General features: G+C 40.1%; 2 protein-coding genes across 2 annotated transcripts; both read left to right on the top strand.

The window, feature by feature from the left end:
* Positions 1-682: 682 nt before the first annotated feature.
* On the top strand, positions 683-4,570 carry LOC306896749 (uncharacterized protein; the record flags this gene model as incomplete). The annotated part of the gene is made up of 8 exons (XM_079461016.1): positions 683-691; positions 1,273-1,335; positions 1,586-1,705; positions 2,202-2,321; positions 2,426-2,476; positions 2,698-2,757; positions 3,655-3,862; positions 4,437-4,570. The coding sequence occupies 8 exons, from the start codon at positions 683-685 to the stop codon at positions 4,568-4,570; spliced, it is 765 nt and encodes a 254-aa protein (XP_079317142.1).
* Positions 4,571-9,547: 4,977 nt separating this feature from the next.
* LOC306896015 (uncharacterized protein) lies at positions 9,548-12,368 on the top strand. Its single transcript, XM_079459658.1, has 4 exons — positions 9,548-9,695; positions 9,981-10,127; positions 10,246-10,450; positions 11,550-12,368. The coding sequence occupies exons 1-3, from the start codon at positions 9,590-9,592 to the stop codon at positions 10,434-10,436; spliced, it is 444 nt and encodes a 147-aa protein (XP_079315784.1). The 5' UTR covers positions 9,548-9,589; the 3' UTR covers positions 10,437-10,450; positions 11,550-12,368.
* Positions 12,369-20,151: the final 7,783 nt, after the last annotated feature.

A 20,151-nucleotide genomic window follows, 5' to 3' on the forward strand; every position in this document is an offset into this window, starting at 1 on the left:
AGGCTGTCCTTGACAGCTAGCTCCAAATGTCGATTTAGCCCTTTGCAGCTACGTCAACTCAACAGCGCCATGTTGCTTTCAACAAATGAAATTTAAAATAACGTTACAGTTTTCCCGAGTTGCACGTAAATACCGAGTCGATTTCAAAACGATGAAAAACTGTTATCAATGTAATGAATGATTTTACAAAGTAATTTAATTTGTACACTCTGTATTCGAATCATTATGCGAAATGTATGAGTCAGCTTACGAAAACTAACGTTAGACGTTTCTGTCTTAAAGGTATGTCTGTCTGATCACTTATATATGTATAAAATGAAGGTAGCATAAAATAAATATTCATGAAGTCCACCGAAGATGTGATTCTGACTTTGTTTTGCCATATTTTATTTATACTTTTAAATACCTAGTTACTAAGTTTTTAATTACAAGACACCTAATATTATTCACTTCATTTCAGATCCCCTTGATGATGATGAGAGGTAAGCAAATATAGATGTAAAGTGAAGTCCTATTTATGCATCTGTTGGAGCGGAAAAAAACACAAGAAACAATATCTGTGCAGCTCTCATTCTGATTGGAGTGAAGATGACCAAGTTATCAATAATAAAGAGGTAAGAATACATTTGAACATGATAATTATTATCGTTACAGTAGTTTTCCAACAGGATTTTGTGCAACTATGGCGCAAGTTTGCGTCACAAACTTCGAATTAGAATACTCGTTACGTCATCACGTCGGACTTGCGTTTATTATCTAAACTGTTACATACACCATCATATTTTTTATAGCTTAATGCCTAATAAAGGCATTTACATATATACATAAAGTCGTTTACATGACGTTTTTATGCACGCTTTGCGGATTCAGAAACAATGCAGCAAAATAGAGATTGCATCTTAAAATGAAAAGTTAAAAACAATTTTTGGTTTTTGGTTATGGCAGAACAAATAAGAATATGGCGAGTAAGTAAAAAATGGGAAACACTACTGGTACAGTTTTTTTTACAATTACTGCATTACATTTATTATTGTATCCTCACCGAGGTCTATTGATGACTATCGAGACAAAAACAGTGCTCCTTCCTCAAGTTTGGACTTTTTGATGTGCGTATACAATTTCAAGTTGTTATACAGTAATAATTGTATTTGTTTAGGGTGATCTGTCAGAGCTAAAACACAAGGCATGAGTTTTTCATGTCTGACTCATATTATGGTTGTGATTAAGCACCACATTAAAGTCTTGATATCTTTTGTCTCTCCTTTTTTGAAGCAGTCTCTTGATTACCACACATCCAGTGACAGTGATGCCACAGGTGCAACTGTGGACTCTGAGGTGGGTTTACCCTTCAAATTGTTGAGAAATACTGTTTCTTTTTTAGTTTTTGATAAACTGTCAGAAGTTGTGGTTGTGAAGCTAAATAAAAAGTTATCTTTATAAACTGTTTTTGCAACGAAATGGGCACATTATAGAGAACAGTGATGAGGAAGAGGGGATGTTAAACTATTAACTTTATGAAGTAGGTTCCCCATATAATAGATTAGATTAAGCTTAAACAAAAAATTCTATATCTTATTTTTTGCAGCAGTCTCATGATGAACATGCAAACTGTGATGGCCTAGGTGCAAGTATGGACTCTGAGAATGAGTATGATGTAGTAAACAGTGATGAGGAAGAGGGCAGGTTGAATGATAAACCTGAACAAGTAGGTTTACTAGGTGTTTTCACATACTAATACTAGTACATACTAGGGATGAGTCATATTCCTGCATTGTATAGGAAACACTGCAACATGAGTGATCGCATGCAGTCTGATGGGCTTCAAATGGAGCTATTATTTTTAGTCCAGCTTGTCATTGCGTCTCACATTCACGTTGCTTTATCATGTCCAGTGTGAAAGGCCTATAATTCATAAAATACATTTATTCATTTTGCAGACGCTTTTATCCAAAGCGACTTGCAAGTAGTTTCTTACAGTGTCACATTACTGCAGAGCAATCAGGGGTAAGGTGCCTTGCTCAAGAGCACTTCAGTCATGACCTGCTGGTACTGAGATTCGAACCGGCAACATTCTGATTACAAGCCCAACTCTCAAACTACTAGGTCACAGCTGACCCCCATAGTTGTAATTAATAATAAATATAGTTGTAATTAAGCACCACATTAAACGCTTAATACCATCTGTATCTCATTTTCTGCAGCAGGCTCTTTATGACCAGACAACCAGTGAAAGTGATAGCACAGGTGCAAGTTTGGACACTGGGCACATTGTGGAGGACTGTGATGAGGCTGAGGGGAGTTTGGACGATGAACATGAACAAGTTTGTTGTTTTGTCGTTTATTTCATGTCCAACTCAAAAACATTTGAGATTAAGCATCACATTAAACAATTAATATAATTTCAACCATTTTTCCCTTTAAACAGCAGTCTCTTGATGACTACACAAACAGTGGCAGTGAAGGCTTGGACTTTGAAGTGAGTATGCAGTTAAACTGGTGTTAAAGCTGAGAACTATTGTCTTGTATGTTTGGCTCAATCTTTATCAGCAAAACTAGTAGTAAACACACGCTTAAAAAAGTGACAGTTAATTGTTCTATCTCAAATAAACAGGCTAACAATTGAACAATAATAATACAATCTTTTTGTGTCATTGCACTTATTTGGCTAATAGTAGCTATTGTTGTCTCTCTATGAAGCACCACTCCAGCAGTGATTATGATGGTGGTGATGACACAACTTCTGATTCTGAACAAATTGTAGGACCATTTCTTCATTTTATATTAACATTTCAAATTATTGTATTTCATTGTTTATTCACTATTCAAGTCGAGTTTACAGTTACATTTTTTTAGAAAAAAATATTATACTATTTTCTGTTGGATTTCATTACAATATATGTACACATACAGTGCATTGTACCACCAGTGTATTGTACCACCACCCTAACTCCACCATAGACTGCAACGCAATCAACTTTCAAAGGGCTGAAAGTGAGTAAAGACGATGTTAAAATAGTCCATGTGACTCCAGTGATTTAGCATTAAATACAATAAAGCAACGAGGATTCTCTATGTTTGCAAACAAATACCAATAATGACTATATTCAACAATTTCAATATTCAAAAACGTGCGTTTAATACAGCACCAAGATCTCAATGACAGTGGATCTGGGGTCTGTGTCGCACAAAACATTCACGTCAACACCAAGTGCATGCGTCAGGCGGTGCTGACCCCAGATTCACCGTCATTGAGAGCTTGGTGATCTTGAAAGCATTTTCCCGGATGTGATAAATAACATGAAAGTTGGTAAAAAAATTTAATACATTCATAATTTTTATTTGTTTGTGCACAAAAATTATCCTCTTTGCTTTATATTATTTAATGATAAATCACTGGAGTCACAAAAAGAATATTCTACAATAAGTCTTCAAACACTTTCAGCCCTTTGAAAGTTGGTTGCGTTGTAGTTTATGGGTGAGTCAGTGGAGTTTGTTTGACCTTAACAAATCTAATTTAATCTATTTGTTTGAATGCTTATTGCCAGTTAACTTATGTATGTATGTATGTATGTATGAAATGAATTTATGTATGTATATTGCAGTTGTTTCCTGATAATGCAATGCTGTAACTAAAATGACCCATGCTTTTTCTAGGTTAATGATGACATGATGAGGTCCCCACTGTACCAAGGAGCATTGGTTACTCTAGGACAAACCATCCTTCTTCTGATGGCCTTTGCTGTAATTGTGGGATTAACACAAGATGGTTTGCAAACACTTCTCCAAATTTTGAGTCTTATTCTACCACAAGATTCTCACTTGCCAGCCACCAAATATCTGTTTAAAAAACTTTTCAAAACGGGTAAATACGATTTTCATGTATATTGCCCTAAGTGCTGTTGTGTTTTGGAAAATAATGCATGTAAGAGTTGCCATCAAGACTTTGACAAAAATGAACTAATGAAAAATGGTAACTTCTTCTTTACCTTGCCCCTTATCGACCAACTTAAACATTCCTTAGAAACTTCAAATCTTGGAGAGTCTCTAAACTACAGAAAGACCAGACCAACAAACCCTGACACCATTTCGGACATAATGGATGGGAAATTGTACAAACAAATGTGCAAAGACTCAAATCTAAAAAAAGATTACTCCTTTAGTCTTACTTTTAACTCTGATGGTGTACCCATCTTCAAATCCTCCTCCTTTTCTATCTGGCCCTTGTTATGTCACATAAATGAGCTTCCACCAAACATAAGGAAAAAGACCATGTTTTTAACAGGACTATGGTTTGGTCCGAAAAAGCCATCCATCTCCACATTTTTTAGACCTTTTATCAATGAGATGAAAATGCTCAGCTCAGTCGGTTTTGAGTGGTGTTCAAATACTAAGATTGTGAAATCTTATGTGTATGCTATAATTTGTTCATGTGATAGTGTTGCTAGAGCCATGTTGCAAAATATCAAGCAATTCAATGGCAAATTTGGCTGCAACTGGTGTCTGCATCCAGGGGAAAGAGTTGAGAAAGGTAGAGGACATGTTCAAGTATATCCTTATCACGAAGAAGTGACCGAACGCTCTCACACAGATATGATTAAATGCCAAAGAAATGTAGGGACTGGTGAAAACTTTGGTGTAAAAGGACCCACACCTTTAAGGTCATTGCCTTTTTTTGATATTGTTTCTGGATTTATTGTTGACTCCATGCACTGCATTGATTTAGGTGTGATGAGACAGCTGTCTACCCTGTGGTTTGACAGTTCTTTCCACAAAGAGCCCTGGTATATTGGAACCAGAGCAAATGAAATAGATAGGAAAATTGAACAGTTTCAACCTCCATCCAACATCACAAGAATGCCCAGATCTATCTTAACCAGAGCCTATTGGAAAGCATCGGAATGGCGAGCTTTTCTCTTGTTTTATGCTCCCATTGTTTTAAAATCTGTTCTTCCTCGTAGATTTTTTGAGCACTTCCTGCTTTTGTGCCAAGCAGTTTATGTCCTGCAAACAACATGCATTACGCAGCTGGAGCTATTTTATGCATCTCAACACCTAAATGAATTTGTGCTAAATTTTGAGACCTTGTATGGTAGACCCCATATGACATACAATGTTCACATTCTTTTACATCTTAGTGACAGTGTCAGAAACTGGGGCCCCCTGTGGTGTTATAGTGCATACAGTTTTGAAGGGTGCAATGGATTTCTGTTGAAACTGTACAATGGCACACAATCTGTACCTTTACAGATAGTAAAATCTTTTCTCTTACTAAAAAAAGTAGAGAGCATGGGCAAGGTTCTGATGCTGAATGCTCATCCTAGAGTGCAGCAGCTGTTTGACACAGTGGTTGATGGCTTCAATGCAACTAAACATGTACGAAGAGTGAATGGCACTGTGTTTTTTGGTCACGGTTGCTCTAGAGCTCTTGATCTATATGAAAAGGATGCTGTTGAGCAGTTTCTTGAAAACCCTGTCAAAGATCAAGCAATATTTTACCACAAAGCTGTCCATAACTCACAGATATTTCTTAGCATTAATTATAGAAGAAAACTTAAGAGAGATAACACTCTGGTCAGGATATCTGATGGTAGTGTTTGTCAAATAGTTGGTTTTGCCAATGTTGAGAGTCACACTGGCTGTGAACATGCATTATGTCTTGTGAGAAAGTGTGTGTCAAAACCTAGGTTGTTTCTTCAAGGCTACTATGGTGAATCTCGGTGCCAGATTAAGCATGTGATGTCAATATCTTCTGAATTTGGTGAATTAACTGCTCTGGACCTAAGCCAACTGTCAGACAAATTTGTAGTATACAGACAAGAAAATACTTGTTTAGTTTGTTTAATGCCAAACAGTTTAGAGAAAGATTAAATTCTTGAATAAAACACATACATGTCACAAATAGCACAGATCTACACACACACATCACATTCAGCAGGGGTCTACACAAACACACAAGTCAAATTAAGCGTGGGTCTGCACACCCAAATCTACACACACACACGTCACATTCAGTGGAAGTCTACAGACACACACACTGTCACACGTCACAAATAGCGCAGATCTACACCCACACACATCACATTCAGCATGGGTCAACACAAACACACAAGTCACATTCAGTCCAGGTCAACATAAACACACAAGTCACATTCAACATGGGTCAACACAAACACACAAAGCACATTCAGCGCAGGTGAACACAAACACACAAAGCACATTCAGTGCAGGTCAACACAGACACACAAAGCACATTCAGTGCGGGCAACACAAACACATAACTTGCATTCAGCCTGGGTCTGCACACAGATCTACACACACACACGTCGCATTTAGCGCGGTGATACACACACATCTGCACTATCAACTTTGTTTCGTGTAGATATGTTGCAGTTCTTACATTTTTAATAGTTTTAAGTGCATTGACAACTTAACTGTTTCTGGTCAGTATTTCACTTTTGGTCAGTAGATTGTTAATGTTAATAATTTATAATGTTTTTTGTATTGTATGAAATGTATTAGTAATACCAAATGTAAATGTTGCACTGTTGCAAAAAGTGTGAACATGCTGATTTGAACACTGTATCTGGCCAATATTTTAATCAATAATTTAAATAAAGATTTAAAAAAATAGTTGCAGCATTTGTGCCTTTATACAGATACCATTTGTATTCATTCATATGTTTTGTGTTTGACATTACAAAAAGTGAATCTGAAAGGTCAGTATTGTGATGTGATTTACACTTTGGAAAGAGTCTAATTTTACACATGTGCTCTAAACGTCATAACCTATGGTAACATCTTTTCCACATGTGCTGCAACATGTGGTGACATGTTGCCCACGTGTTCACATGTCTCCACATGTGCTGCAACATGTGATCACATGTTGCCCACGTGTGATCACATGTTGCCCGCTTGTGGTGTTGGGTTGTCCATATGAATTTCACATGTTGTTCACACATGGTCACATGTGGCCACATGTGATCACATGTAAAAAACATGTGATCACGTGTGAAAAATGTGTGAAACTCATGTGACTTTTCCGTAAGGGACCCGCTAGGCTGTCATCCATCATGTCTATCTGGCGTAACCGTAGACCCTGAGAAAACCTTTAAGGGCAAATAGAACATGTAATTCTCTTTATGTAAAATTACTGACATTGTATAAATTCTTCTAAATATTGCAAATTTTATGCAAATTACATAGGGAACAGCAACAAAGTGAGTTTAAGATATACAGTGGTGCACAAAATGACTAGAACGCTAGTATTTTCAGCAGCTAAAAAGGGTTTTAAGTCAGTCTTTTCTTTCTTTTGCTGTCAGTGGGAAATATCAGTTTACATTTACAATGTGAGATGTAGATCTGGGTGTCGTCTGCATAACAGTGATATGAGAAGCCGTGTGCCCGTGGGTCCCAAGGATGTCATGTTGATGGAAAAAGTCAGCTGTCCAAGCACCGATCCCTGAGGGACCACAGTGATCATGTGGTGAGCAGTGGACAGCGAGCCCCTCTATGACGCCTTGAGGGATTTGCCGGAGAGCTAGGATTGGAACCAGCGGAGCGGGGAGGTTGAGATTCCAAAAGATGACAGGGTTGCTAGCAGTATCTGGTTATTGACCATGTCAAACGCTGCAGATAGGTTGAGCAGAATCAGGACCGAGGATTCGGATTCCGCCTTGGCAAGCCACAGTGCTTCTGTGACCGATAGCAGTGCAGTCTCAGTGGAGTGGTTTGCTTTGAAGGCAGATTGTTTGTCATCCAGTAGTTTGTTCTGGGATAGGTATGAAGAGACTTGTTTGAAAACTGCCCTTTCAAGAGTTTTCGAAATAAAAGAGAGGAGAGAGACAGGTCGATAACTCTCCGTAGAAGCGGGATCCAATGTGGGTTTCTTGAGTAAGGGTGTGATCTGGAGGAGTCGGTGGAGTCGCGCAGGTTGGGTCGCAGGTCTTTACTCTCATTGGTCTTCACACGAGGAGGGCTGCACACCAGGGCTGACGCTACTGCTGACGTGTACCGCGCCAGCACAGAGGCACAGCTTAAGTATGGGTTAAGATGAGCGAGAACAGAGTAGAGCTTAACACGCTCGATTAGTAAAACAAACCCTGAGCGACTTGAATAGGCCACGGATCAAACAGCGATCAACTAGCTCCATGCTTTTAAGTGAAAACCTATAATGTCTAGCCGTAACGAGTGGCTAATGGCAATTGTGCGACTTAATGTGACTACAGTAACACGCTAACACCTTAACACTCAGTCAACGAGTAATTAAATTAACAAGCACAAATAATCTTAACTAACAACAGGCAACAGTCCAGTTCAACAGTTAAAAACAAGATAGCAGGGTAAATAGCAGACTTACGCACTACTGCACACTTCTGCTGACTTTTTGCTTCTCTATTCACAATAATGCCATGAAGAAACAGAAGAAACTGAGACAGACTAAATCTAGAAGAACTGTCTCCAAGACGCTTCAAGAAACCTCCTGCAAAGCTCCTGAAAGACACTGCTCAAGTGCACCGACAAAAGCTGCTTTAAACACAAAAGATGCTCACAAGTAATTTTGATTTCATTCAGTTATTAGAGGTTAACTGACGAAGAAAATCTATTCGTGACATTAATTTTGACAGCATCCTCATTTTACAGCATTTGTCTAAAACTTTTAACAGTACTGTAGCTTTGCAGGTAGGTTTCTTGAAGCATCTTGTAGACACAGTTCTTCTGGATTGAGTCTGTCTGAGTTTGTTCTGTTTCTTCATGTCATTCCAGACATACTGGATGATCAGATCAGATCTCAAAAATCTCACTAGATTATTACAATTCAAGGCGAAATGAATGTTTGGTAATTTAAACTGATATTTCCTAATGACACACTACTGCAAAATAAATAAATAACTGATTTAAAAAGATGTAGCTCTTGAAAATACTAGTGTTTATATTACAACTGTTATTACTTGCCTACCTGTACATGAACTGCATCCACTTGCTGAAGGAGACCTTTGATCCACTAAAGATTGATTTGTGCCTGATCGAAATTTGTTTTGCCCTTCCCCCATGTACAATTAGTCGACAAATCCTATTGTAAAAAAACATGATGATTTATTTTACAATATTGATATATATATATATATATATATATATATATATATATATACACACAGTTTGTTTGTGTGTGTGTGTGTGTGTGTGTGTGTGTGTGTGTGTGTGTGTGTGTGTGTGTGTGTGTGTGTTTATTTCTTACCAAGCATTGATCTCCACTGTTCGTCCTTTTCTTCATTTTCATCTTCCGATGGCATATTCTGCATTTAATTTTAGTTTTTAGCAGTTTCCTTTTCTGAAGCCACTTAATAAGCTTCAGGGTTTTCTTTATAGAAGTGGGCTCATTAAAAATCTTCTTTAGCTGGGTAAATCTCATTTTTTATTACTTAGTTTATATAGTGATGATTGTTGAGAGACATCTCGATTTTTATCTGGTGGGCGTGAGAAATTGCGCTGCCGCTTTCATACGCAATCAGTGTGGGACAAAGGAAAAGTAGCGCTTCCAAACGTCATCAACGGGAGACAAAGGAATTGTGCAGCAGTGTGTAAACTGAATATGGAGAATTCCGATAAAAATCGAAAAGGCCCGCGGACCCGGGCCAAAAGGAATGACAGCGTGGAAATTGATGCGTTGGAGAAGACTTGCGTCAGTGGCACTAGTGGTGAGTATGTTACTCTATTCAATGGCACACATTATTGATGATGGCTAGCAAGCTAATCGCTAGACACACTGGGGACGCGCAGGGGGGCGGGAGCGCTGCGAGTGGGATGTACCTCACTGCATGCACTCTCAGGCAGACAGTCTGGCTGTCAACAATTCACTTTTGTAATGACATTTTGACTTTCATTGTTTAATGTACAAACGCAGCGCGGGATGAGAGTTTGTAAGATAACAAGAAAGTAAACGTTCTCAGTTAATTCAATAATCAACAATTCCTTTCCATCAGGTGTCTCCATGGCCCCCACTGCACATCTGGCAGACAAAAGAAAATCCCATGAGTTGGAGATGTGTAAACTGAGAGTAGAGTGGCAAAAAGAGAAGATTGACGAGCTGACCAAGGAGAGGGACTATTTAAAAGAGCAACTGGTGTCAGGTAAGTCTCACAACACACGTGTTCAAAATTACAGTAAAGTTGAGTTTTATTATGTGAGTTCAGCTTTGTGTTCCTGTGTATGATGTGATGAGCCTTATATATGTCTCCGTTTTAACAGCTCTTAAAAGAAAGGACACAGGTTCCAGCCAGGGGATTCCCTTGTCTTCAGATTCCTCTCGTGACAGCTCAGATCAATCTTCCTCTGATACTATGTCTGACTCCTCTCAATCCTCAGAGGAAGACAGGAAGAAAAAGGAGAACAAAAAGGGAAAAAAGTATGGGAAGAAGTCAAAGAAAATAGAAAATTAAGACACGTCAGAGAGGTTAGAATGCTTTTTACACTCTTACCACTCACTGGGTTATGGTTTGCCACTACTTACACTGCATTCAGAGATTTGGGTTCAGTTAGTTAAAGACTGCATTCATTGTTTGAAAATAAAGGAAAAAAAAGAAAACAGTTATATTATGAAGTATTATTACAATTTAAACATAATGGTGATTTATATTAATATACTTTAAAATAGAATTTATTCCTCTCATCAAAGCAACATTTTCATCAGTCATTACTCTAGTCTTCAGTGTCACATGATCCTTCATCAGTCTTAATACATTGATTTATTATCAGTTTAAGGTGCTTTTGTTTTTGCCCCCTGGTTTCTTTGTAAAATAGAAATACTCAAAATAGAAATCCTTTGTAATAATACACATGAACATTTTTTTGATTACTTTGAAATACCTGAAATACTTTTTTTAGCAAGGATGTGATGAAGTGATAGTAAAGACTTATATTGTTAGAAAAGATTGCTTTATTAAATAAATGCTTCATTTTAACTTATTATGCGTCAAAGAATCATGAAGGATTCTGATTCTGAAGGATCATGTGACACTGAAGACTAATGATGCTGAAAATTCTGCTTTGTTATAAAGTTACAAATGATATTTAAAAAAATATTACAATTGAAAACCGTTATTATAAATTGTAATAATTTTCACAATGTTACTGTCTTTCTGTATTTTTTATCAAATGCATGCAGCCTATATAAGCATAAGAGACAGGTTTGTAAAAACATTAAAAACCTTACTGATCCCAAACTTTGAACGGTAGTGTACTGTATGTCTGTTGTATAGGCCTCGTTGTTTCTCTCTTGGCTGGTTCTTGCTGCGCGATGTCACGTTGTGTGTGTGCCATAAAAATGTCATTGGGGATTTAGAAGAACTACCTGGTAGACTTAACTAAATAAGAGGGTGATTTAAGCAGCTTTTACTACACAAAAGCTGTAAACTTCATGAGGTAACAGTCACTTAAATATGGAAGAACGTAAAGAAACTACCCTTAAGAGAAGTATTATTTGGTTTGCTATCTCAGGGTGTGTGGCAATAATAAAAACATATAATAACAATTCTTTTTTTTCTGAATTACAGCCCAAACACCACAGCAGGTGGTGGCCCGATACCAAAAAGTTCTTCGGCATTTCATTAGAGGAGGGACCATGTCAGCTGCTTTCAAGCATGTTGGCGTGGACAGGAACACGGTAATTGTCAACGCTCCAATCGCAGAGCTTTACATAGCTGCACATGACAAGTATAAGGAACTCCTTAAAAACCACAGCAGTCATGTTAAACTTAGTGCATTTGCCACACAGTGTGCTGCCTTAATTCAGGAGGATCCAGCTGTAAAAGATACTATCAAAGCCTTTAAGGCTTCCGGTAAGCTGCTTCCCCTTAAACGACAGTGAACTGACCTAGGATCTGGGGAAGTTTTCACGATAAATCTTGCAAAATAATATTTATAGTTGGATTGTGAACCGAAATCCACCCACAATCTGCACTGCTGTTCTGTAATGTTTGCAGTTTGTACTGAGGTTTTGAAATATTTTATATTACTGTTTTAAAAAAATATATTTGTTGTATTTTATAATCCAGTTTTGGCACTGGTAAATTTGTATTCAGCAATGTTTGCACTTAAAAAAATAAATTTTTATATTGCAGAGTCCTAGTTGCATTTTACTGCACAGTTATATTTGTTCTTGAGGTGTGCATAAAAAAAATCTATGACTTTGCAGGGATTTTTATTTTATATAAATTCATTTTATTTTAATTTATATGTTCAGTTGCACAATTTTGATTATGCAGAGGTTTAGTTTTTTCATTATATATTAAATTGTTTTATATTCATTAATATGTACAGTTGTACAGTTTAATTTATTTTGTTGCTTGAAATAAATATTTCTATGTTCTGTATCCCTCTGTGTTGTGTTTTTCCTTTTTCTGTTTAGAAGATAACTGCCTTTAACTCTCATTTGTAAATGCTTTACAAGGCATAAATAGTCCTCACTTTAGATGAGCTCACAAAAATCGTTATCTAACAACGAGTAAATGTTTTATAACTACCTTAACTAATCATGAATTACAGCAGGAATGTGTGTTAATAAACCATTTATTAACACATTGAGTAACTGTTACGACATGTCTGAATAATAAGATATATAAATGTGCATTCAAAGAGTTTATTAATCATTTACTAACACTTTCTAAATGATCTCATGAACTACTGACAACTCCCAACTAACTGGTTTGTAAGTAATGTAATCCTTAATTTAGAAATGATGAATTTATCCTTAATAAAGTATGAAAATTTGATTATTAAGCATATTATATACATGCTTATAAATCAAGAATAACGCATTTTTAGCTGTATTTATGAACTGCTTACTAATGTCTATTAATATGGAGCAAATGCTTCATAAATGATCAATTAGCTATTTACTGATGCTTAACTAATGATTCATAGCGTGCAGTTATTATAAAGTGCTACCAAAACACCCTCGATGGGGGAAAACGCTACTCAAACTAAATACTAAGACTCAAACTAAACACTTCCCACATGGGGGGCAAAAACAAAACTACTAAGAACCATAAACATGAAACTGGGAACCATACATACACTACAACAGACCAGGGAACTTGGAAACAAGGCAGGATACATGAACAGGTACAGCATACAGGTACAAGTCAAGTCAAGTCAGCTTTATTTATATAGCGCTTTTTACAATTTTCCTTGTTACAAAGCAGCTGTACAAGAAAACATTGACTATAAGTAAAACATAAAAGGTTATGGAAGTCAAAACACAGTTCAAATATCAGACACACAATAAATTACTATATGCAGAGTTAATTAAATAAGACTATCAAATTCTAGCTGCCCCCCCCGGCCAGGCAAACAGTGCAAAACAGTATGCAAACGGTGGCGAGGAACCCAAAACTCCATTGGAGGAGAAAAAAAACCTCAGAGGGAGACCAGGCCTAACCAGGGGATTCCAGTTCCCCTCTGGCAAAAACTGCTGCCTCTGCACAAGCTCAACAGTGCTTGCACAACAAGGCAAAATAAAAAACAAATTTAGATTTAAAATTATCATTAATAATCTAATAGCGACTGAAGTTTTGTAGAGTCGCCACGTCCTTCGTCCAGCATTTGTCAGGTCTGGGAATGGATTGCGCCCTGCCCGCTCCGGTAGCCTTGGACTGCGTCCTGCCCGCTCTGGTAACCTTGGAACAATGAGACAAGACTGGCTGAGAGTAACACACAATGAACGAGCACAAGACAAAAGACAAGAGGGCATCTTATAGGGAGACTAACAAAGGAGATAACAATGGGCAGGTGTGGGTACTGAAACACTCAGGGAAGGTTAACGAGACAAAAGGGCGGGAAACACTGACGAGACACGAGAAAGCACATGGCAAGTCAGAATCAAAACAAAGCCATATCTTTCTCACACAAAACCTAAGGCTATGCCATGACACCGCTGCAAGACTAAGAATAAACATGACATGATGGCGGAATCATGACATAAGCCCCCCCTTAAATGAACAACTCCAGGTGTTCATCAAGGGGTAGACTGACAAGACAAGGCAGACTGGGACAATGACAAGACAAGGCAAAACATACTAAACAATATTAGGGGCAGACAAGAATACATTACATAAGGGTTGGGGTGACATAATAAAAATAACAAACAAGGGATGGGGGAGGGGAACAACAGAGTTCATGGGGGGAACACATGAGTCCATGGGGGGGAAGTCCAAAGGGGTTGGGATAAGGGGGAACAGTCTTTGTCCCTGGCGCTCGGAAGCGCGGAGTCCCAGGGGACTTAGGGGAGTGTACCCTGGGGGGAGGCGCTCAAGAGCGCGGAGTCCCAGAGGCTCTGGGAGGGACCGGCTGAGGATAATGACTTGACGCCGGCTGGAAGGCCGGCTGAAGACCTGGACTTGACGCCGGCTGGCAGGCCGGCCGGCAGGCCGGCCGGCTGGGGAACTTGACTTGGGACCACCGGACTTGGGACCACCGGACTTGGGACCGCCCTCCGTTGCCTCTTCTTCTTCAGCCGAGCCACCCGTCTGGTGGTCGGCTGGAGGTGAATGGCGTGGCTGTCTCCGGGTTGGAGGCCTCTGACGAGGACCACCAGGATTCTCGCCTTCCCTTCTTGCCACCAAGGCTGACTGCAGGTGGGGAGACTGTAGGAGGTGGTGCGGTGGACGAGGTGGAGGTTGCGGAGGGTGAGGAGAGGCCCACAACCCCGATTTGCAGGGTCCGACCCTCGGGGATGGCGGCCAGCGGGGGGGAAAGACTGGGTTGAGCTGAGACACTGGGCTCCGGCCGATTCATGGCATACCTGATCAGGTCAGTGAAGCCCAGCGGTCTCAGCATCTGCATCTCCCACCCCGCTAAAGGTTGGTTGAGGCCGCCATTGAACAGGACCATCTGTTCCTGCTCACTGTGGACCATCTCCCCTGCCACCTCAAAAAAACGGTCCGCAAACTCCAATACGTCGGAGTGCCTCTGACGTAAACCAAGGAGGCGACGAGCCTGGGTCGCTCGCCTTGCCTCCAATCTGCCTGCTGGGTTCTGTTTTGGCTCGTTCATTCTGTCAAGAAACACAGAGGGGAGAACCCAAGTGCAGGCAGACACGGGGATGACGGGGTTAACAATATACTTTAATAATAAATAGAACAAAAAACACCCTTGATGGGGGAAAACGCTACTCAAACTGAATACTAAGACTCAAACTAAACACTTCCCACATGGGGGGCAAAAACAAAACTACTAAGAACCATAAACATGAAACTGGGAACCATACATCAGCTGTGGCCTAATGGTTAGAGCATTGGGCTTGTGATCAGAAGGTTGCCGGTTCTAATCTCAGTGCCAGCAGGTCATGACTGAAGGGCCCTTGAGCAAGGCACCTTACCCCTGATTGCTCTGCAGTAATGTGCCACTGTATAAAACTACTTGTAAGTCGCTTTGGATAAAAGCGTCTGCCAAATGAATAAATGTAAAATGTAAATGTACATACACTACAACAGACCAGGGAACTTGGAAACAAGGCAGGATACATGAACAGGTACAGCATACAGGTACAAAACACACAACGAACGAGCACAAGACAAAAGACAAGAGGGCATCTTATAGGGAGACTAACAAAGGAGATAACAATGGGCAGGTGTGGGTACTGAAACACTCAGGGAAGGTTAACGAGACAAAAGGGCGGGAAACACTGACGAGACATGAAAAAGCACATGGCAAGTCAGAATCAAAACAAAGCCATGTCTTTCTCACACAAAGCCTAAGGCTATGCCATGACTCCGCTGCAAGACTAAGAATAAACATGACATGATGGCGGAATCATGACAGACCCAATGTTAGTAAATCTGCTAAAGTTAGCAATATGTTAATTCCTTGTTCTTGACATCTGGAACATGCTGATATCTGGAACATGCTGATAGCGGGTACAGACACCTCAAGTCTTAACTATCAGTGACATCTATACTAAACAGGATGTGCATAAACATGTGGGGTAATAAAATGCGGGACACAGGAAAACACAAACAAGTTACTTTAACATTGTGCTGCCGTTGTTTTTTATTCTTTCGTTTTTGCTGTTAGCCTGGATTGCTCATTTATTTTGTGGTGAAAATTCTAGCATTGGAAAACAATGAGTGAATGAAAAAATGCAGATCATGATGTGCCCGTGCATAGTACTTCTCATTCTATGCACCGCTTTACTGGCCATTTCCCGCCTATGTTTTTGGGGGATGGGAAAAAAGATTTTCTTCGCTGGTGCAGGCAAATTGAAGTTTTTGTAATGGCCAGTTCTGATTTTGATGACGACAAGTTATCCAAGCTTTTGCCCACTAGCCTGGGTGGTACAGCTTTTAGTTATTGGGACAGTTTGCCGAGTGAAACGAAGAAAGACTACAAACTGGTAAAATAGAAGATGAAAAGTGTTTTTGGCCAAAGAGTTTACATGTCCACATTTCAAAGTTATGTCAATGCTCGCAAACGTATGCCTGGGGAAGCACTTAAATTTTTTGCAGCTGAAATAAGCCGTTAAATGGATTAGGCTTATGAGGTTAATGCGAAGACTGGAAAATAATTTTGACGTTTTTTTGCTGGTATTGATCTCCAGCTTCGCATACATGAACAAGGTGTGGACACATTTGATGCTGCAGTTACTCTCGCTCTTCAGATTGAACAAGCACATCAAGCCAGCAAAGTCCTACTACCATCATACTCACAACAGCGGACTTCATCGCCAACAGGATCCCTCGCCGGAGCTCCAGGGAATTTACCTGGCTCTCCTTGTACTCCTGCAACTACAGCACTCCACTACATAAAGTGATGTCATGAAACTACTGAGGACCCTGGAGAGATAGTCAGAGAGAGTGGATCAGCTCCAACTTGAGATCACCCGGCAGATGAATTCAAACAGACACAGCTCTTCGTCAGACCGACATAGTCATAGCCCTAGTCCAGATGGTGACAGAGGCCGCACATCTGAATGGCACAGGTATGATAGACACTTATATAATGACTGTAACTCCTATGATCGATTCAGATCTTCCTACAGAGACACTAGTGGTGATAGAGCATACCGGGAATCACGCAGACATGATGACTATGGTACTCGGAGTCCCAGGGGGTCACATGAACCGGGACAACTTCGAAAAGCGAAACTCACCTGAACGCTCATTTCTTCAAGACTATGGTCAGTGTGACAGGGCATGGGACAGCTACTCATCAAAACGTCAGAATCACTGATCACCAAGTCCAGGGCGCGTACGCTTTCAGTCTCCTACTTTGCAGGCCAACCAATGCCAGGGAAACTGCAAGTAGTTGACAATGAGGGCCAGTTTCCAACTGCTAATGAAGTCAGGCCCTCTGGTGAAATTGGTGAGCCCCAAGAGATTTCTGATTCTGTTGATTTTATGACTCAGTATGTGCCACTTGTAATTGAGGACACATTGGTTCATGCATTTGTGGATAGTGGAGCTGATGTTTCTCTTATAAGTGATTTCAGAATGTCTACTGCTATTTTACTTCAAAGACCATTAGTGAAGCAGTTCATACCTTTAAAATCGATTTCTGGGGGTGCTTTAGATTCAGTAGGTACATCAGCAAATGTAACATTGGGACTGCACTCAGTCTCACACTCTTTTCAAGTGATCAGAAATTGCTCAAAGCCAATTATATTAGGCTGGGACTTTTTGTCTGCTCATAAGCTTGTGATTAATGCCCAGAACAGGTCTCTTGAACTGAATGGTGACTACAGAAAAAAATGAAAAGGAAATCAGCATGTTCCTAAACTTGTGGGTGATTCAGTGTCTACCACAATGGTTGTTCCTTCTTTTTCAGAGACCGTAATCCCAGCTAAACTTTCATCACTTCATACGGGTTGAATCCTTTAATGCCACCCCTCATTCTAGCACTGGTTATTCACCATTTTTCCTAGTTCATAGTCGAGAGCCTTGCTTGCCGGTGCATGTTCAAATTGATTCTCCAGTGGGTGGTCACTTAGAAAACACAGACCTATTGTTCTGCTTTAGTCAGTCGAATGGAAACTGTGTTTCAAGAAGTTCATAACAATGGTGCAGATCAGAGAATTAGGCATGAGGATTATTTTAACAGGCATGCCAATTTTCAGCCTTTTAAAGTTGATCAACCATGCGTACGCACAAAAACTTTCTGTACGCCAGCTTTCACGCTCACGGTCGGATGTACTAACAGTGAAAGTAACGCGAGAATGTGTGTTCCTGCAAGCCAATTTCATGTCTGGCGTACGTACATTTCTCATTGTTCTTGTCCGTTGGCGACTCTTATAGGCAATGAAGTGAAGTTGTAAACATTACATGACAAATTGTTCTAAAAGTCTATCGCACCACCACCTGTGGGAAGCATTTGCTATTAATTTGAAATTTATTAAATAATTGACATATATTGTCACACCAGCCTTATGGGAATATTATATCAATTATGCAATTAAATAAGAACATATAAAAGCATAAGTATGCAAATTGATACAACCCTTAGTCTATAGCAATGCCAGCTTTGGCCTTATTAGAGGACATTGCTAATGGCAGAATCCGAAAAGAACGAGTTTTTTAGGGACCACAATGATTTTCTGACCCAGGATGATGACTGGCTTATCAGCTGTTTCAGATTTCCAAGGGCTATCCTCTTGGAGCTCTGTGCTAAATTGGATCTGAATCTAGAGAGAGAGACAGCAAGGAGCCACGCAATACTCGTTCCCTTGCAGGTGCTCACAACACTTGGCTTCCTGGCAACTGGTTCTTTCCAAAGGGAACTGGCAGACCCCTCAGGAATAAGCCAGTCGTCTTTGAGCCGCGCAATGCCAGCGGTATAGGACTGGATTATACGCATGTCTACCAAGTATATAAGGTTCCCATATGATGCAGTTGACCAGCCAAACATTAAAACGCAATTTGCAGCGATAGCCGGTTTTCCTAATGTAATCGGAGCGATTGACTGCACACACATTGATATAAAGGCACCATCTGAAGATGAATTTGCATATGTGAATCAGAAACATTTCCATTCAATAAATGTGCAGATAATGTGTGATGCACAAATGCGCCTTACAAATATTGTGGCAAGGTGGCCTGGATCAACCCATGATTCATACATCCTTACAAACAGCATGGTTGGGATGAGGCTCCAAGTTGGCATGGTGCGTGATGGGTGGATTATTGGTCTAATTGTCTTATATATTGTGAGAATCCAGAATTATCTGTGTCCCAGCTGTTTCAACATGCCATATATATTTTTTGCATTGAATATTGAATAACCCTTCAGGAGACCCCCTCACCAACCCACAAACTGACGCACTAGGTCAGTTGTAGAGTGGAATGTCGCTGCCTTGACAGGACTGGGGGGATGGTGTTATACCACCCTGACAAGGTGAGCCGCATTGTGCTGGCCTCTGGTGTGCTGCACAATGTCGCGCACAGGCATGGCATACCAATTTTTGAGGTGGCAGCAGCGCCAGATGACCCTGACACAGTACCAATGTATGTGCAGCCCAACCAACAAGCCATTCAGGCCCGTCAACATGTGATTGCAACAATATAAATGGCAATCAGAGACAAAGGTAATTTTTTGACCAATTCCTTTAATGACTGGCAGTGCGTCAGTGATATTTTTCAGGTGACACTTTATTTCTCCGATGCCCATAACGATTTGCTGTTGTGACTCCAAAACATCATGCGTCAAGACGAAGCCAGACGGACGGGCGTCAGCACTGGTGGGAGCACTGGAAACGCTGGGCACAGTGGGCGCTGGCTGCTCAGGAGGGGCGGATTCCGAGTACGTGCCAGTGGATGTTTCGGCTGTTGCACCATATGAGTCTAAATAAACACAGGCACATGTTTCATTTTTAAGGGGCACACGAATTTGCCAGTAATACAATGGATACGTAAAATCTCTGGTCTACTTTAGGTCAACTACATTGCATGCATTTTTAGAGTAAAATAGGTACGCTTTATGTACCTGTAACGGGGTTCACGTTTGAAATGAGGAAGAGGACGAGGGTTGCGAGTCCGACAACGGAGCTTTATTAAATGAAACAAAAATAAACACACTCTGGGTGGTCAACAGAAAATAACTGGGTGGCGAATTCTCTAGCACACCACGAACGGTCTCCGCACAGGTAGCACGCCAGCTCAGGTTCTG

Source organism: Barbatula barbatula (assembly GCF_947034865.1).
Source record: "Barbatula barbatula genome assembly, chromosome: 7".
NCBI classification, from domain to species: domain Eukaryota; kingdom Metazoa; phylum Chordata; class Actinopteri; order Cypriniformes; family Nemacheilidae; genus Barbatula; species Barbatula barbatula.